The sequence below is a fragment of the Meriones unguiculatus genome, chromosome 16 (assembly GCF_030254825.1).
Source record: "Meriones unguiculatus strain TT.TT164.6M chromosome 16, Bangor_MerUng_6.1, whole genome shotgun sequence".
NCBI classification, from domain to species: Eukaryota; Metazoa; Chordata; class Mammalia; order Rodentia; family Muridae; genus Meriones; species Meriones unguiculatus.
This window is the reverse complement of record NC_083363.1, coordinates 28,891,994-28,906,468: the sequence shown is the minus strand read 5'-3', so window position 1 is coordinate 28,906,468 and position 14,475 is coordinate 28,891,994. Positions and strand designations below refer to the sequence as shown.

General features: G+C 41.2%; 1 protein-coding gene across 6 annotated transcripts in view; it reads left to right on the top strand.

Moving 5' to 3' along the window:
• The window catches only part of Polh (DNA polymerase eta), a 32,435-nt gene extending 19,721 nt beyond the window's left edge, over positions 1-12,714 (top strand). For 5 of the 6 annotated variants that reach the window (XM_060369530.1, XM_060369532.1, XM_060369531.1 and 2 more), the window contains 5 exons: positions 373-492; positions 2,299-2,422; positions 3,406-3,471; positions 8,085-8,254; positions 11,063-12,714. In XM_060369530.1, coding sequence (XP_060225513.1) covers positions 373-492; positions 2,299-2,422; positions 3,406-3,471; positions 8,085-8,254; positions 11,063-11,909 — 1,327 coding nt within the window. In that variant the 3' untranslated portion in view covers positions 11,910-12,714. Of the gene's footprint in view, positions 1-372; positions 493-2,298; positions 2,423-3,405; positions 3,472-8,084; positions 8,255-8,933; positions 9,952-11,062 lie in introns of those variants that run through there. The other variant, XM_060369533.1, reaches the window with a different exon arrangement.
• The last annotated feature ends 1,761 nt before the right edge of the window (positions 12,715-14,475 follow it).

Below are 14,475 nucleotides of genomic sequence, written 5' to 3'. Positions count from 1 at the left end.
AGATCATTGACAAATATTTTCTTTACACTCCTGTTACTCTTCCCACGTCCCCGCTGAGAAGAATCATCTGGCCTCCTTTTTGGTTTGTTGTTGTTGGCATGTGTGTGTGACTACAGACATGAGTACAGGTGCGCTATTGGTTAGTTGTCCTCTTCCACAGAGGGCTGCAGGGATCACACTGTAATCATCAGCTCTTTCACTCGCTGAGCTACTTAGCCCTCAGCTTTGTGCTGGACAGTTAAGAGTCTGCAGGACTAAAACATTCTCTGATTTTTCTCTAAACCTTTTAAAGAGCTGCTCGGAGCAACAGAATTTCTTTGTTTTGGTTAGCTGCATATTTAAATGTAACCTATAAATTCCTCCTTTGTTTAGCCGCAGTCTTGGAGGAAAGCTAGGAGCTTCTGTCATTAAAATCCTTGGAGTGGAGTACATGGGTGAACTGACCCAGTTTACTGAATCCCAGCTCCAGAATCATTTTGGAGAAAAGAATGGGTAAGTAGCTTATAGTATTTTAATTAATTAATTTGTTTTCAAGACAGGGTCTCAGTGTATAACCTTGGCTGTCCTAGAACTCTGTAGACTAGGCTGGCCTTGAACAATAAGAGGTTTATATTATTTTCAAACGTAACTTTTATGGAGATATTAAATTTAATATAGATAAGAGCTTTTAGTAGACAGGGCCAGATAGCCCAGGCCAGATTCAAACTTGATATGTAACCAAAAGATGCCTTGAAGTGCCAATCCTGTTGGCTCTCTACCTCTCAATTCCTTAGATAACAAGCATGCATCAGCATACCCAGCTTATGACCTGTGTTTCATGAGGTCATTTCAGGAGTTGGTCCTTTAGAATATTAATTCTCAACAGACATAGTAGCTTATAATCTTAGTACTTGGGAGACAGAAGCACAAAATATGAAATTGGTATGATCCACGTAGACCTTGGCTTAGGAAAGAGGTTGGGATGTCACTCTATCCAGTCCCCAGTACTGCACATGGTGGGTAAGCACCCTACTGTAAAGCTAGATTACCAGCTTTCTTCCTTCACTTTTTATTCAAGTGTTACTAATGTCCAGGCAGGCTTTGAACATATAATTCTTCTGCCTCAGCTGCACAAATCTCATGAAAATTCAAGCTCTACAAAACAGGCTATTCCTGTATTTTTATACTGTATCTATATCTAATATATTTATGTTTGTTATTTTGCTGATGTTACATTCAAATTTTTGTGTGTCAGCCCTAGAAGACACATACACACAAAAAAAGAATTGGTAGCTTGTTTGTTGGTACTTTGAAAAAAAATAAAAATAGTGACTTAAGTTTAGAAAAGATTAGTTCTCCCCTATGATGTCTTTCATTAGAACTAGTTAAGAAGGGCAGGAGCTCTGTCAGAACTTAGGTATGCTTAAAGGTACAGTTTTCTTCCCTACTTCCTTCCTATTTATTTATTTATTAATTATCTGGGATATGGTCTCAAGTAACACAGGCCTTGAACTCCTGATCCTTTTATCTCTACCTCACAAGTGCTGGGACACAGCTATTTTCTTTTTGTTTGCAGTCTGGGGGGATTGAAATTAGGGCCCTGTACATGCTAGACAAATGCTCTGCCATTGATCTATATACCCCAGCCTCAATTATTTTTTTCATGAAGAAGATAAAAGGCTAATGTAGGTATTTTGTTTTAATAAGAATAATTAAGCAGCCAAGAATGGTGGCAACATGCCTTTAATGCCAGCACTCAGGAGTCAGAGGCAGGTGGATATCTGTGAATTTGAGGCCAACCTGAGTTCCAAGATAGCCAGGACTACACAGAGAAACCCTGTCTTAAATAAAAACAAATCAAAACTAAAACATTATTAAGTTAGGCATGATAGTTTGTACTTACAATCTCAACCCTTAGGAGGCTGGGACAGGAAGATCACAAGCAGGCCAGCTCGTGATATCTAACTATGCTGTTTATTTTTATTATTCTTAATTATGTGTATGTGTGTGTGCATAGGATTTCAAGTACCCACAGAGGTCCCCCTTGGATCTGGGGTTACAGGCAGTTGTAAGCTGCCTGATGTGGATGCTGGGACTTGAACTCAGGTCCTCAGGAAGAATAGCATGTGCTCTTAACCTCTGAGGCATCTCTCCAGCCTCTATATGCTATGAATAAATAGGTAACCCGGCATGATGGCTCTCACCTATAACTCCAGCAGGATCACATTCGAGGCCAGTTGAATGAAGACCCTCTCTTTAGCAAGCAAGAACAACAAGAATAATCATACTTGCATCTTAATATCTTTTGCTGGTTTTTAGGTCTTGGCTGTATGCCATGTGCCGAGGTATTGAACATGATCCAGTTAAACCCAGACAGTTACCTAAAACTATTGGCTGTAGCAAGAACTTCCCAGGGAAGACGGCCCTGGCTACTCGGGAGCAGGTAAGCAGGACTCTCTTAAGGGGAGAGTGGATTGTGATAGCTATGCTAAGTTTTTGTTTGTTTTGTTTTTTATGTTGAAATAACTAGTTTGTCATTTTCTCCTTTCAATCTAAAAAGTATAAAATAGAAGTGGATTAAATGGACAGTGCAGTTTTTTATCTTTTTTTGGAGTTAGGAACTTCAAAAACCTAAAATGTCGTTCCTTACTCAGTTTGGGTTCTTCCTTAGAGTTGGAACATGGTAGAAAAGTGAGGTGAAAGGCTTGGAGCCTGAGTGTGTATAGCACACATGTAATCTAGGCAGACAGGAGGCTGAGTCAGCCGCACTGAGCATTAGAGGCCGGCTTGGATTGCACCACCCTAACCAAATTGTGGGTGTGTCGCACATGTGCGTAGATGTTTAGACCTTTATGCGCATATGCAGACACCAGAGGGAGAGATCAGGTGTCTTGCTCCATTAACCTGCTTTATTTCTTGAGATGATTTTTTTTTTTTTTTCACTTCCATTTTCTGAGAGAGGTTTGTCTGTGTAGCAGCCTTGGCTGTCCTGGACAGTGCTGGCCTTGAACTCACAGAGATTGGCTTGCCTCTGCCTTGGAGTGCTGGGATTATATGGGCTTGTGCCACCACACCCTGCCTGAGATGATTTCTTACTGAACCTGAAACTGTGCTGGCATAGAGAAAATCCCAGTGATCCTCCTGACTCTGTACCCATCTTTTTTTCTTGTAGTTGAGATGGGTTTTTGCTCTGTAACCCAGCCTTGAACTCATGATCTTTCTGCCTCAGCCTCTAAAGTATGAGATTACAGGTGTGCATCAGTCTGCTGGACTGAAAACCTCCAGCTAGAGGAAGACAGAGTACTGAGATCGCCGTGATCTAGTTCTAGGGATCGATAAGTGGACAAATCCACTGTCTGGATCTCTGGTGTGTCTACTTAAATGAAAGATTAATTTCTTTTTAATTTTGTACATTTGTTTTTTTAGGTACAGTGGTGGCTCTTGCAGTTAGCCCTGGAACTTGAGGAGAGACTAACCAAAGACCGAAGTGATGTAAGAGTTTAGATTTTCTTTCTCTATTAGTCTTTTTTTAAGATTTATTTACTACATATACAGTATTCTACCTACATGTATGTCTGCACACCAGGAGAGGGTACCAGTCTCATTATAGGTGGTTGTGAGCCACCATGTGGTTGCTGGGAATTGAACCTAGGCAGGACCTCTGGAAGAGCAGCCAGTGCTCTTAACCTCTGAGCCATCTTTACAGGCCCTGTCTATTAGTCTTTGGGATTTAAATGCTACCTGCTCCTTACCCTGTGGAGAAAGGAACACAGAGAGAATAGAATCAGCATAGGGAATTTTAAGAAACTTTGTTTTGCCAGATGTGGTGGTGTACACTTTTAATCCCTAGGGAGGCAGAGGCAGGTGGATCTCTATGTTGGATGTCAGCCTGGTCTACAGAGTGAGTTCCAGAAATCCAAGGAGACTGTTCAACAAAAAGAAAAAAGTTTGTTAAAATGGTCATCCAGGCTTCACCTTGAACTTGCCAGTTCAGGTTCCCAGTTTTCAAGATTATAGGCTTGAGTTACTAAGCGTGGCTGAAAATTCTTAATTGCCTTTTAAATCAGGCCCATACAGCAGAGTGCAGCTTAGTTGGTAGCGTGCTTACTTAGCATGCTCAAAGTTCGGAGTTTGATCCCTGGCACCTCACAAATACCAGGGGTTACGATCATCCCTGACAAAACAAAACAAAAAACTGTCAGCCAATGGGGTCTTTGGAAGCCTGGCTCTTCAAAGGTAAGAATGTCATCCTGCCCCTCTCATTACCACTTATTTGCCTTTACTCTTTTGTATTTTCTGTTTAACTTCTCCTGCAACACTAAATATATTAGTGGATTGTATCAGAGTATATCCCCATTGAGCTGTAAATCTTTTCATTTAAACCTAGTGGAAGGTTGGTTATTTTTTAAATTGTTTTCTGTGTATGATGGATGTGTTGGGATACGTGTGGAGGCTGGAGGACTACTTTGTGGAGTCTGTTCTACTTTACCTAGTTCCGGAGATGGAACTCAAGTGCTTAGGGTTGCACTGCAAGCACTTGCTTGCTGAGCCACCTTGCTAGCCCTGTAGAAGAAAGTTTTGGGTTCTTTTTTATTCCCTTATGTTTGTGTCTTGTGTATGTACATATGTGAGGGTGCCCTTAGAGGCCAGAAGAAGGCATTGGCCCTAGAGCTGGAATTAGAGACACTTGTGAGCTACCTGACATGGTTGCTCAGAACCAGCTAGCCCTCTTTAACTGTGGAACCATGGAACTATGGATCTTGCCAGCTCCATAGTAGACGCTTTAAAGACACAGTATTAATCAAACATTGAACATCTGACAGTTTCTTTTCTTTCTGGGTAGCTTTGTTTTGAGATAGGGTCTCACTATGTAGCGTGGGCTGGCTTAGAACTTACAGTGATCCACCTGCCTCTATCTCCCAAATGTTAGGCATTTTGAACCCTTCCTTCCGTCTCTACTTCCCAGCCACTTAGGATCAGTGTGGTCTACCCCTGCCCTGGGTTATATATATTTACATAAAGCACATCTATGTAAATGTGTACAATTGAGTGATTTTAGTATGGTCTAGAGTTGTTTAACTACAAGACTACAAGTGGCTTTATTTTTTGTTTGCTTGGGTTTTGTTGTTGTTGTTGTGGTTGTTGCTTTTTGAGTTTTTGAGATTTTTTTCTCTTTGGGTTTTGTTTTGTTTTGTTTTGTTTTTGAGACAGGGCTTCTTTCTGCAGCCTTGTATGTAGACCAGGCTGGCCTTGAGCTCAGAGATTCACCTGCCTCTCTGCCTCCTCTGTGCCGGGACCAACAATGTGTGCCACCACTGCCCAGCTGTTTACTTTCTTTGAGACAGGCTCTCACTGTATTCCTAGTTGGGCTGGATGCTGGATGAAATTCATTATATAGACCAGGCTGGCCTTGAAGTGACCAAGATCTGCCTGCCTCTGCTTCCTGAGTGCTGGGACAACAGGCTTATGCCCCACATCCATTTTCAGTCAGCTTTAGAATATGTCATTTACCCCCAAAAGAATTCTGTACCCATTAGCAATCACTCCGCATTTCTTCCCTACTCATCTGTAGTCCCAGGCATCCATTTAATATGATGGTGTACATCTTTCATCCCATATTATATGATCTGATGAAGCAGAAGGACTTGACCAGCCTCAAAAAAAAAGGAAGTCCTAGGTGTTTCATATAACTGAAATAATGCAGTATATGGCCTTTTCACTTACTTCACCCATATTATAACGTGTCAGTGATTATTTCTTTTTCTGGCTTGTTAAAAGAGTTATCAGTGAATGGATATTTGGGATATTTCTACTCTAGACCATTATCAGTAATACTGCTATGAATATTCCACATTTTCATCCTAGGAGCACAATTCCTGGGTCACACGGTAACTCTGTTTAACATTTTGAGAAATTTGGCAGGCTGCTTTCTGTAGTGGCTTATCATTGTGTATCCCTGCTGGCAATGTGAGGGAGACCCAGACCCAGACATGTGAGTACAAGTGTCTACAGAGGTCAGCAGAGGGAGCTAGATCCCGTGGAGCTGGAGTTACAGGCAGTGGTGAGGCACTTGATGTGGATGTTGGAAACTGAATTCTAGTCCTCTGTAAGATTTATGTGCTCTTACCACTGAAACATCTCTTGAGCTGACTCATGATTTTTGTTTGCTACTTTGTTTTCCTTTTTAATGAAGCACAACTATCCCCATGTTCCGGGCCATGCTGGTCTTCTCTGTATTGTTCAAGTTTTAGTCTCTATGGTGTTTCAGCTGAACACTTGATTTTCTGATGGCTAGACATATTTTCATGTGGTTTATTGGCCATTTGTACATCTTCCCCTTAGAGAAATGTTCGTTTTTGCCATTATAACCCTAGTTATAAGGGTGGCAGAGACAGAAGGGTCACTGAGGCTTGGAGGCTGCCAGCCTAGCAAGGAGAAAAGGCGTGCTGCAGCTCATTGAGAGACCCTGTCATAAGGGAATAAGGCTGAACACACTAGAGGATGCTTCATGTTCTCTTCTGGCTGCCGCGTGACTACATACATGTGCATGTACACCCCTACACAGAACACACATGCACACCTTCAAAAAATAAGATTGTGAAAGTTCTGAACTTTGGTTTTCTCTTGCATTCATTCCTAAGCATAGCAGACATCCAGTTGTAATTACAGAACTTTTCTCAACCAAAACTTTGTAATTTGTATTTTCTCAAGATGCAAACCTCAGAGCTAGAAAGATGGCTCAGTAGTTAAGAGCACTGGCTGCTCTTCCAGAAGACCCATATTCAATTTCCAGCACCCACATGGCAGATCTCACTTGTCTGTACCTCTAGTTTCCGGGCTTCTGACATCCTCACACAGATACGTATGCAGTCAAAACACCACTGAACATAAAAATAAATCAAGATGCAAAACTCTACTAGCGTGTTTATAAACCACCAGCACCCCACATTGTGCTCTTGCCTCATATAATTTTGGTGTATTCTCACTAGCACTTTTGACTCTGAAAAGGACCCTGACATGGACTTTTCACCTTACGTGGTGTGTTTGCTGAGTGAAGCTTGCGGAGGCTCACGCTTGACTGTCAGTTCTTGCTGTCTCTAGAGGTGTTCCACATTGTTCTCCACAGACAGCTGTGTAGAGGAGGTTTTAGGACGAGTGCCTGTTTACAGAGTAAGAACACCCAGCAGAAGAGCAGCTTACTTTGAACTGTTAAATCTCAACGTTTTCCTGACTTCTTTTTCATTTAAAAAAAAACAAACAAACCAGTATCCTAGTCATTTGTCATGAAAAACATTCAGGAAAGTCTTGTTTTCATTTATTCTGTCCTATTCCCATTACGTGTTAAAATATTCTAGTTTTGTGTTTTGATTTTTTTGTTTGTTTTTCTTTTAAATAGTAGCTCATGAATCTTAGGCTAGCTTCAGACTTCTCTTTCTCTCTCCCCCCTGTACCTCTCTCTCTCTCTCTCTCTCTCTCTCTCTCTCTCTCTCTCACACACACACACACACACACACACGCACACACCTATCTGACAACTTTGAACTTAAGATTCTCCTCTGTCGTGTACCACCATGCCTGGCTTATATACTCAAACTCAAGGCTTACATGCTAGGCAAGCACTCTAAAAACTAAGTTACATCCCCAGTCCCTATCCTGTATGTTTTAATATTCTGTAATAATTCATCACCCACATTCTGTGCTCTTTTTTTAGTGCTGGGGATCAAATCCAATATCATCTATTATACTTATGTCTAGAAATAGCACAAACTTTTGAGTAAAGGTGTGCACCACCACCAAGCCTGTAGTCAGATTTTTATTCAGAATATTTTACTATAGTCTAGGCTCTGTATTTTTTGTATTCCATTGTCCAGTGCTTAGTGTTTAGTGTGCATTTGTATTTTATAGAAATAAGTACTAGAATAAATACCTTCAGACAAGGTCTTTCTGTGCAACTCTGGCTTACCTAGAACTGTATGTAAACCAGGATGAAGGAGTACACCATGCTTAGCCTTTTTCTTGGCTTTTAAATTGAGTTGCCAAATCTTTCTAGTACCCTGAAGATGCTCTTGGTAACTATTTCTGGTTTCATCCTTTTTCATCTACAGAATGACAGGGTGGCCACTCAGTTGGTTGTCAGTATTCGTGTACAAGGAGACAAACGTCTCAGCAGCCTGCGTCGTTGCTGTGTCCTTTCTCACTATGATGCTCATAAGATGAGCCAGGATGCATTTGCTGCCATCAGGAGCTGTAATACTTCTGGGATCCAAACTGAGTGGTGAGACTCCTTTTTTCAGTTTATCTTCTTTTAAAAAGGGGGGAAGGCTGGGGGCTGGCAGTGGTGGCACACACGTTTAATCCCAGCACTTGGTAGGTAAAGTCAGGCAGATATCTAAGTTCAAGGCCACCCTGGTCTACAGAGAGTTCCAGGACAACCAAGGCTACACAGAGAAACCTGTCTGGGGGTGGGGAGGTTAAGGAAGACGATAAAAATGAAGCAGTTCAGTTGCAGGGTTCTATTTTGTTTGTTTGTTTCCCCTACATTTGGTGCATTTAGTAGCCAGAAGACAAAATGAACCAGTACTAGCCTGCCTGTACTAGCTTGCTGTATTCAGAAAAATGACTGCCTGTACTCAGGGACTAAACTGTTCAATACACTTAAGAACTTTTTGTCTAACTACTTGATTATATCTTAAAAACATCTTTCACTGGGTCTGGAGAGATGGCTCAGAGGTTAAGGGCCCTATTTGTGCTCTTCCTAGAGGTCCTGAGTTCAATTCCCAGCAACCACATGGTGGCTCACAACCATCTATGAGATATGGTGCCCTCTACTGGCGGGCAGGTACATATGCACAGGCAAAACATTGTCTACATAATAAATACATCTTAAAAAAGCTTTCATGATTTTTATTCAGAAATTTTTCATATAGGCTTTGTATTTTTTTTAATCCTTCTAGTACTGGACCCATTGTCCTATGCTTAGTAGGTATTTAGTGTGCATTTGTATTTTATGTAAATAGGTACTAAAATAGCCTCAATTTTTGCTTATTAATAGTTTTCTTTTTTGTTAAAGACAAGGTCTTACTATACAGACCTCCTCTCCTGGACACTTTGGGAGCAGGAAATGGAACCCAGGGCTCTTGTGCATAGGCAAACAATCTACTACCAAGCTAATTTCTGGTTCTTTTTAATATAATTATATAAGTTCTATAGTTATTAGAATGCCATGTTCATTAGTAAATTGCACCTCTGTTAAGCATGGAACATGGCCAAGGATACAATGGAACTATTTTTTGAGTCATGTTTATTTTTCTGTCCTGAGACTGATTATCATAGATTTTTTTTAATATAGAGACTCTTGTATTCTAGGCAGGGTAAGCCAGAGAGAATTTTGCACTTCTGCCTCCTTCTCCCAAGCGCTGAGGTTACAGACTGGTACTGTCACATGCCTGGCTTATGAGGCACTTGGGATTGAACCCATGGCTTCATGCATAGGAGGCCAGCACCCTACCTTTCCTGAGTTACAGCCTCTGCCCTGAATCAGGATCCTGAGTTCTATCCCCAGTTCCTCACCCCCATTTTCCATCCTGTCCCCAAGAAAAGGTATATTCAAGCCAGTCTTCATGGCACATGCCTATAATCCCAATACTCTGCAAGATCAGAATTCAAAGTCATCCATGGCTACATAGCAAGATCTTGTCTTAGAAAACAAAAAAGGATATTCCAAATTCATTATTATAGAGTTAGTTCAGTTCATCTAAGGAATTGCTTATCTAAATATATTGACATGCTCACAAAACTAACTTTCACATTCTGTTATAATTGCTTATCCACAAATATTAAAGTTACACAGGCCCAAATGATAACTGTGGTACTGTGTTTATATGAAGCCTTCTTTGAAGACCATTATGGGACCACTAACATTGTCTTTTTATAACATGGTTTGAAGAATAAAACCTGAAGATAGTGCCAACATTTTCTTTTGCTATTTGAGACAGTTTCTTCCTGTAGAGCTTAGGCTGGCCTTGAACTCATGGGTTTTCTACTTGGCTCTAGTACTGGATTTCAGGCAAACTCACAGTAACTTAAAAATGGCATTTGCTCTTTATCTGATTGAAGAACTAACTAACCTGTATATAAAAGCATGTTTTATATTCTGAAACTTAGCTCATATGGAAAAAAACATTCAGGCAACTAGACATAAGAACTTTTTTGTTCATTTTGTTTTGTTTGAGACAAGGTTTCTGTGTAGCCCTGCTGCCCTGGAACTAGCTCTGTAGACCAGTCTGGCCTTGAACTCGGAGATCCACCTGCCTTTACCTCCTGAGTGCTGGGATTAAGGGTGTGTGCCACCACTGCCTGGCTCTGAAATGTTTCCCGAGACTAAGATTGGAAATCAAAAGCTTGCTAAGAAATTTTATCTTAAAAAAAAAAAATTCCATAATTATGGGTTAGGATTGGAATTTTGCTTCACTTATCTTATGTGTATGGTGGCACTACATATACATAATGCATATGAAATATACATATACATGTGAAATCTCTGAGTTGGTTCTACAAACCAAATTCAGGCCATCCAGCTTGGTGGCAAATGCCTTTACTTCCTGAACCAACTGGCTGGCAAGCTTTTATGTAGCTGGAATTGACCTCGAACTCCTGATCTTCCTATTTCTGAAGTACTGTTGCCTTGATTAAAATCTATGTTGACCCAAGGTGAGTGTGATGGGAGAACACCTTTAATCTCAGTATGCAGGAGGCAGAGGCTGGTCTCCCTAGTGAGTGAGGCTAGCTAGAGATACATAGTGAGACCTTGTCTCAGAAAACAAAAAACAAACCAAAGTTTGTGTTGCTAACTCATGGGTTCTCAAAGTCGTAGACAAAGTGCTAGAACTCTCGGAAACTGATGAAAACTCTAATTCTGTTACTCCAGTCTACTTTCTTTGTATTAATATGATACATACTAAAGGTTGTGAAAGCTGCAATAGTTTGCTTTCATGGCAGAGCTAGGATTTGTCATTTACTAATTGCATCTGGGCTCTTAAAACAGTGACTTTGTAATCTCCTTATTCTGTTACTTTGTACACAGGTCCCCTCCCCTCACAATGCTCTTCCTCTGTGCTACCAAATTCTCTGCCTCTGCCCCTTCAGCTTGCACTGACATCACCGTCTTCTTGAACAGTGACTCAAGTTGTCAGTCAAAGGTGCCAAGTGCCAGCTCTGAAACTAGGACCCAGAGAACTGGTCCAGCTGTGCCCACCTCTAAAAAGGCAGCCACCTCTCTAGAGTCTTTCTTTCAAAAGGCTGCCAAAAAGCAGAGATTGAAAGAGATTTCCTCTGTACCTCTTAACACATCCATAGACAAGCCGCCATCCAAGCCCTCACTATTGTTCCAAAATAGCCAAACGACAGGAGCTGAGCCCTTCTTTAAGCAAAAGAGTCTGCTGCTACAGCAAGCACAGCTTAGAAGTCCTGCAGCCCCTGACCCTCCACAGACTGACTCTGAAGTGGAACCAAGCTGTTTGCCAACAGCGTGTGTAGGTGCTGGTCCTGTTTATGAACCAGGGCTGAACCTAGTACCCTCTAAAGCAATTTCTACAGAAATGGATGTGGCTGTGGACAGTCCAGACGTGCTTGAGCCTTCAGCTTACAACTCTCAGGAGGCGGCCCGAAGGGCAGCTGAGGACCAGGTGCTCTGTGACAAGTGTGACTCCCTCGTCCCGGTGTGGGACATGCCAGAGCACACAGACTACCATTTTGCAGAGGAGTTGCAGAAGTCTTTTTCACAGCCTTGTACTCCAAAGCCCCCGGCTGCTCCTGCCATGTCTCCTCAAGGCAAAAGAACTCCCAAGAGTCCTTTGGCTTCCAGCAATAAACGCCTTAGGCTCCCTGGCATGCAGACCCTGGAATCATTTTTTAAGCCATTGACACATTAGTGCCCTCAGGCTTTCAGGAGAGCTTTACTGTTTTATTTTTAACTCGAGAGATGAAATCATGTTGATTTCTCAAAGGAATCTATGACATTTTAAAATCAAAATTTTAAAATTTCCAATGGTATTCTGATCCTGTTGCTGATCAAAATGTTTTTAATTTTTAGGGAAATAAACAGTGTCATCAAAGTTATAAGGAGCCTTGGGCAAACTCCCTGAGCTTATCTCACCTTTCTTACCTACAAATTGACTAAAGACTAAACATGGTATTATTTAGGGGCAACTCAAAAGATACAGCCCCCCACAAAAGAAAAAAAAAGAAAAACCAAAATCCTGACATAAAATTGGAACAGAAAAGGGGAAAAAAATGAGGCAGGTGGTAGAACACAAGACATGTAGTCTTCCTCAGCCATGCAGGTGTTGAATTAAATATTTTAGGCTTTTCTAATAAATTACATGTGACCTTTGATTATACATGAAGCCAGGCAGTAGGTTAAATGGGTAGGAAGGTAGGAGACACATCTCTTTCCCATACATATATACAAATCAACTTCATTTTACTTATTTACAAACTATGTCTTTGAAAAGTTTAAAATTCACTGTGTTTAGCAGGAAATTACCCTCTCCTTTGAATTTACCATCTGGCTTTTTCTCTGGCTAGATTTGTAGTTGCTTAAAGTAAAGATTCTTGCACTGCCGCACATAAAATATGTTCTTAATATTGGTTGAATGTATATAGTAAAAAAAAATTTACATATCTGTAATTTAAAAAATTACATAAACTGGGACAATAAAAAATGTACTCTTTGAAGTCCTGCCTTGCATACTTTTATTTCCCTAAATGTTCTATTAATATAAAAATGTGGTGGGCTGAAGAGATGGCTCAGCGATTAAGAGTACTGACTGATCTTCCAGAGGTCCTGTGTTCATTTCTCAGCAACCTACATGGTGGCTCACAACTATCTGATTCCCTCTTCTGGGTGAAGACAGATCACTCATAAAAATAAATAGTATGAAGTGGCTTACTGGTGATTTTCTGACATTGGGGGATGGATAGGCTCGACTGTCCTCAAAACTGTGATCCTCCTACTTCAGTGTCCCATATGCTGGAATCATGGGTGTACACCCCCAAGCCTATGCACCTTGTCACCTCTTTTGGTTGTTCTGAGTGTTGGGCTGACTGGCAAGGAGGAGTCATAGAGAAAGTTAATGTGTAGCCAGGTGTTTTCAGTACATGCTTGTAACCCAACAGTTTACAAGAGGGTAAAGGAAGGGGAATCTGGAGTTAAAATTATCCTTGGTGAGACAACCTAGATTACCTACATGAAAGGGGAAGATTAGGAATGTAACCAATGGTAGAGTACTTGCCAAGCATGACTTTTAAAAAGAGAAAAGTAACAAGCCAGATGTGTGGTAATCCTAGAATTCTGGAGGCAGGATTATCTGGAGTTAAGTTTCAGGCTAGCTTGGGTAATACAATGAGACCTTGTCTCAAAAGAGAGAAGCATGTACCAGAAGCTTAAGTGTCACTTGAATGATCTAGAGTAAGCTGGAGGAAGTCAGGTGGAGGATGGCTGGTGGACCAACGGAGGGCAATGCCAGCAGTATACCTTGTTTTCTTGGGCAGCCCTGCCTACTGTGCATAGTCTATATGAGAGCAGACAAGCATGCCTCCATCAGTGCTGGGAAAGTGCCACTGTGCTACAAGATGACCTGCCTTCCTCATTGCTCGTAGCTCTTAATGCAGAGTTTTACCCATGGCTTCTTAGTAGTATATTAAACCCATGAGATTTTTTTTGTTTGTTTTTTTGAGATGCGGTTTCTCTGTTTAACAGCCCTGGCTGCCTTGGAACTTGCTTTGTAAATCAGACTGCCCTCAAATCCACAGAGATCTGCCTGCCTCTGCCTCAAGTGTTAGCATTAAAGGTGTGTACTACCATGCCTGGCTACCAACTGTATTTTTTTATTTTTTTTTTCAAAAACTGTCAGATATGGTGGCGCATAGCTGTAATCCTAAGTAAGGAAGGCTGAGGTGGGAGGACTGTGAGTTATATAGCCAGGAGCTTGTCTGAAAGTACTAAGATTAGCACTGGGGATATATAGCTCAATTGGTGCCTAAAATTCAGAAAGACCTAAGTTGGCCTTAGCATGGTATAAAAGCTGGCATGAGCCACGCCTATAATCCCAACATTTGAGAGTTAAAAGGATCTGAAGTTAAAGGTCATCCTTAATTATATAGTAAGTTTGAGGCCAGCCTGGGCTAGAGACTCATCTCAAAAACAAAATTCTAGAGGCATGAGACTTTGAAGCACATGTGTCATTTGTTTTGCCAGGATTATTACTCAAAATAGCATGCCTACTTTTGCAGTAGACTTTAGCCTTAGACTCTGTTTAATATGGGAAACTCAGAAAGGCTGGGAATACAGCTGGATTCCAAAACTATGAAAAGTGTGAATTCAGAAATTAGAAGAACTGAGGTTTGGCTAAAGTGGGCCGTCCATACTTCAAGAATCTAGGCTGTAAGTGAACAGTGTGAGGGCCGCCTTACTATTCATCTCTGGTACTCTGAGGA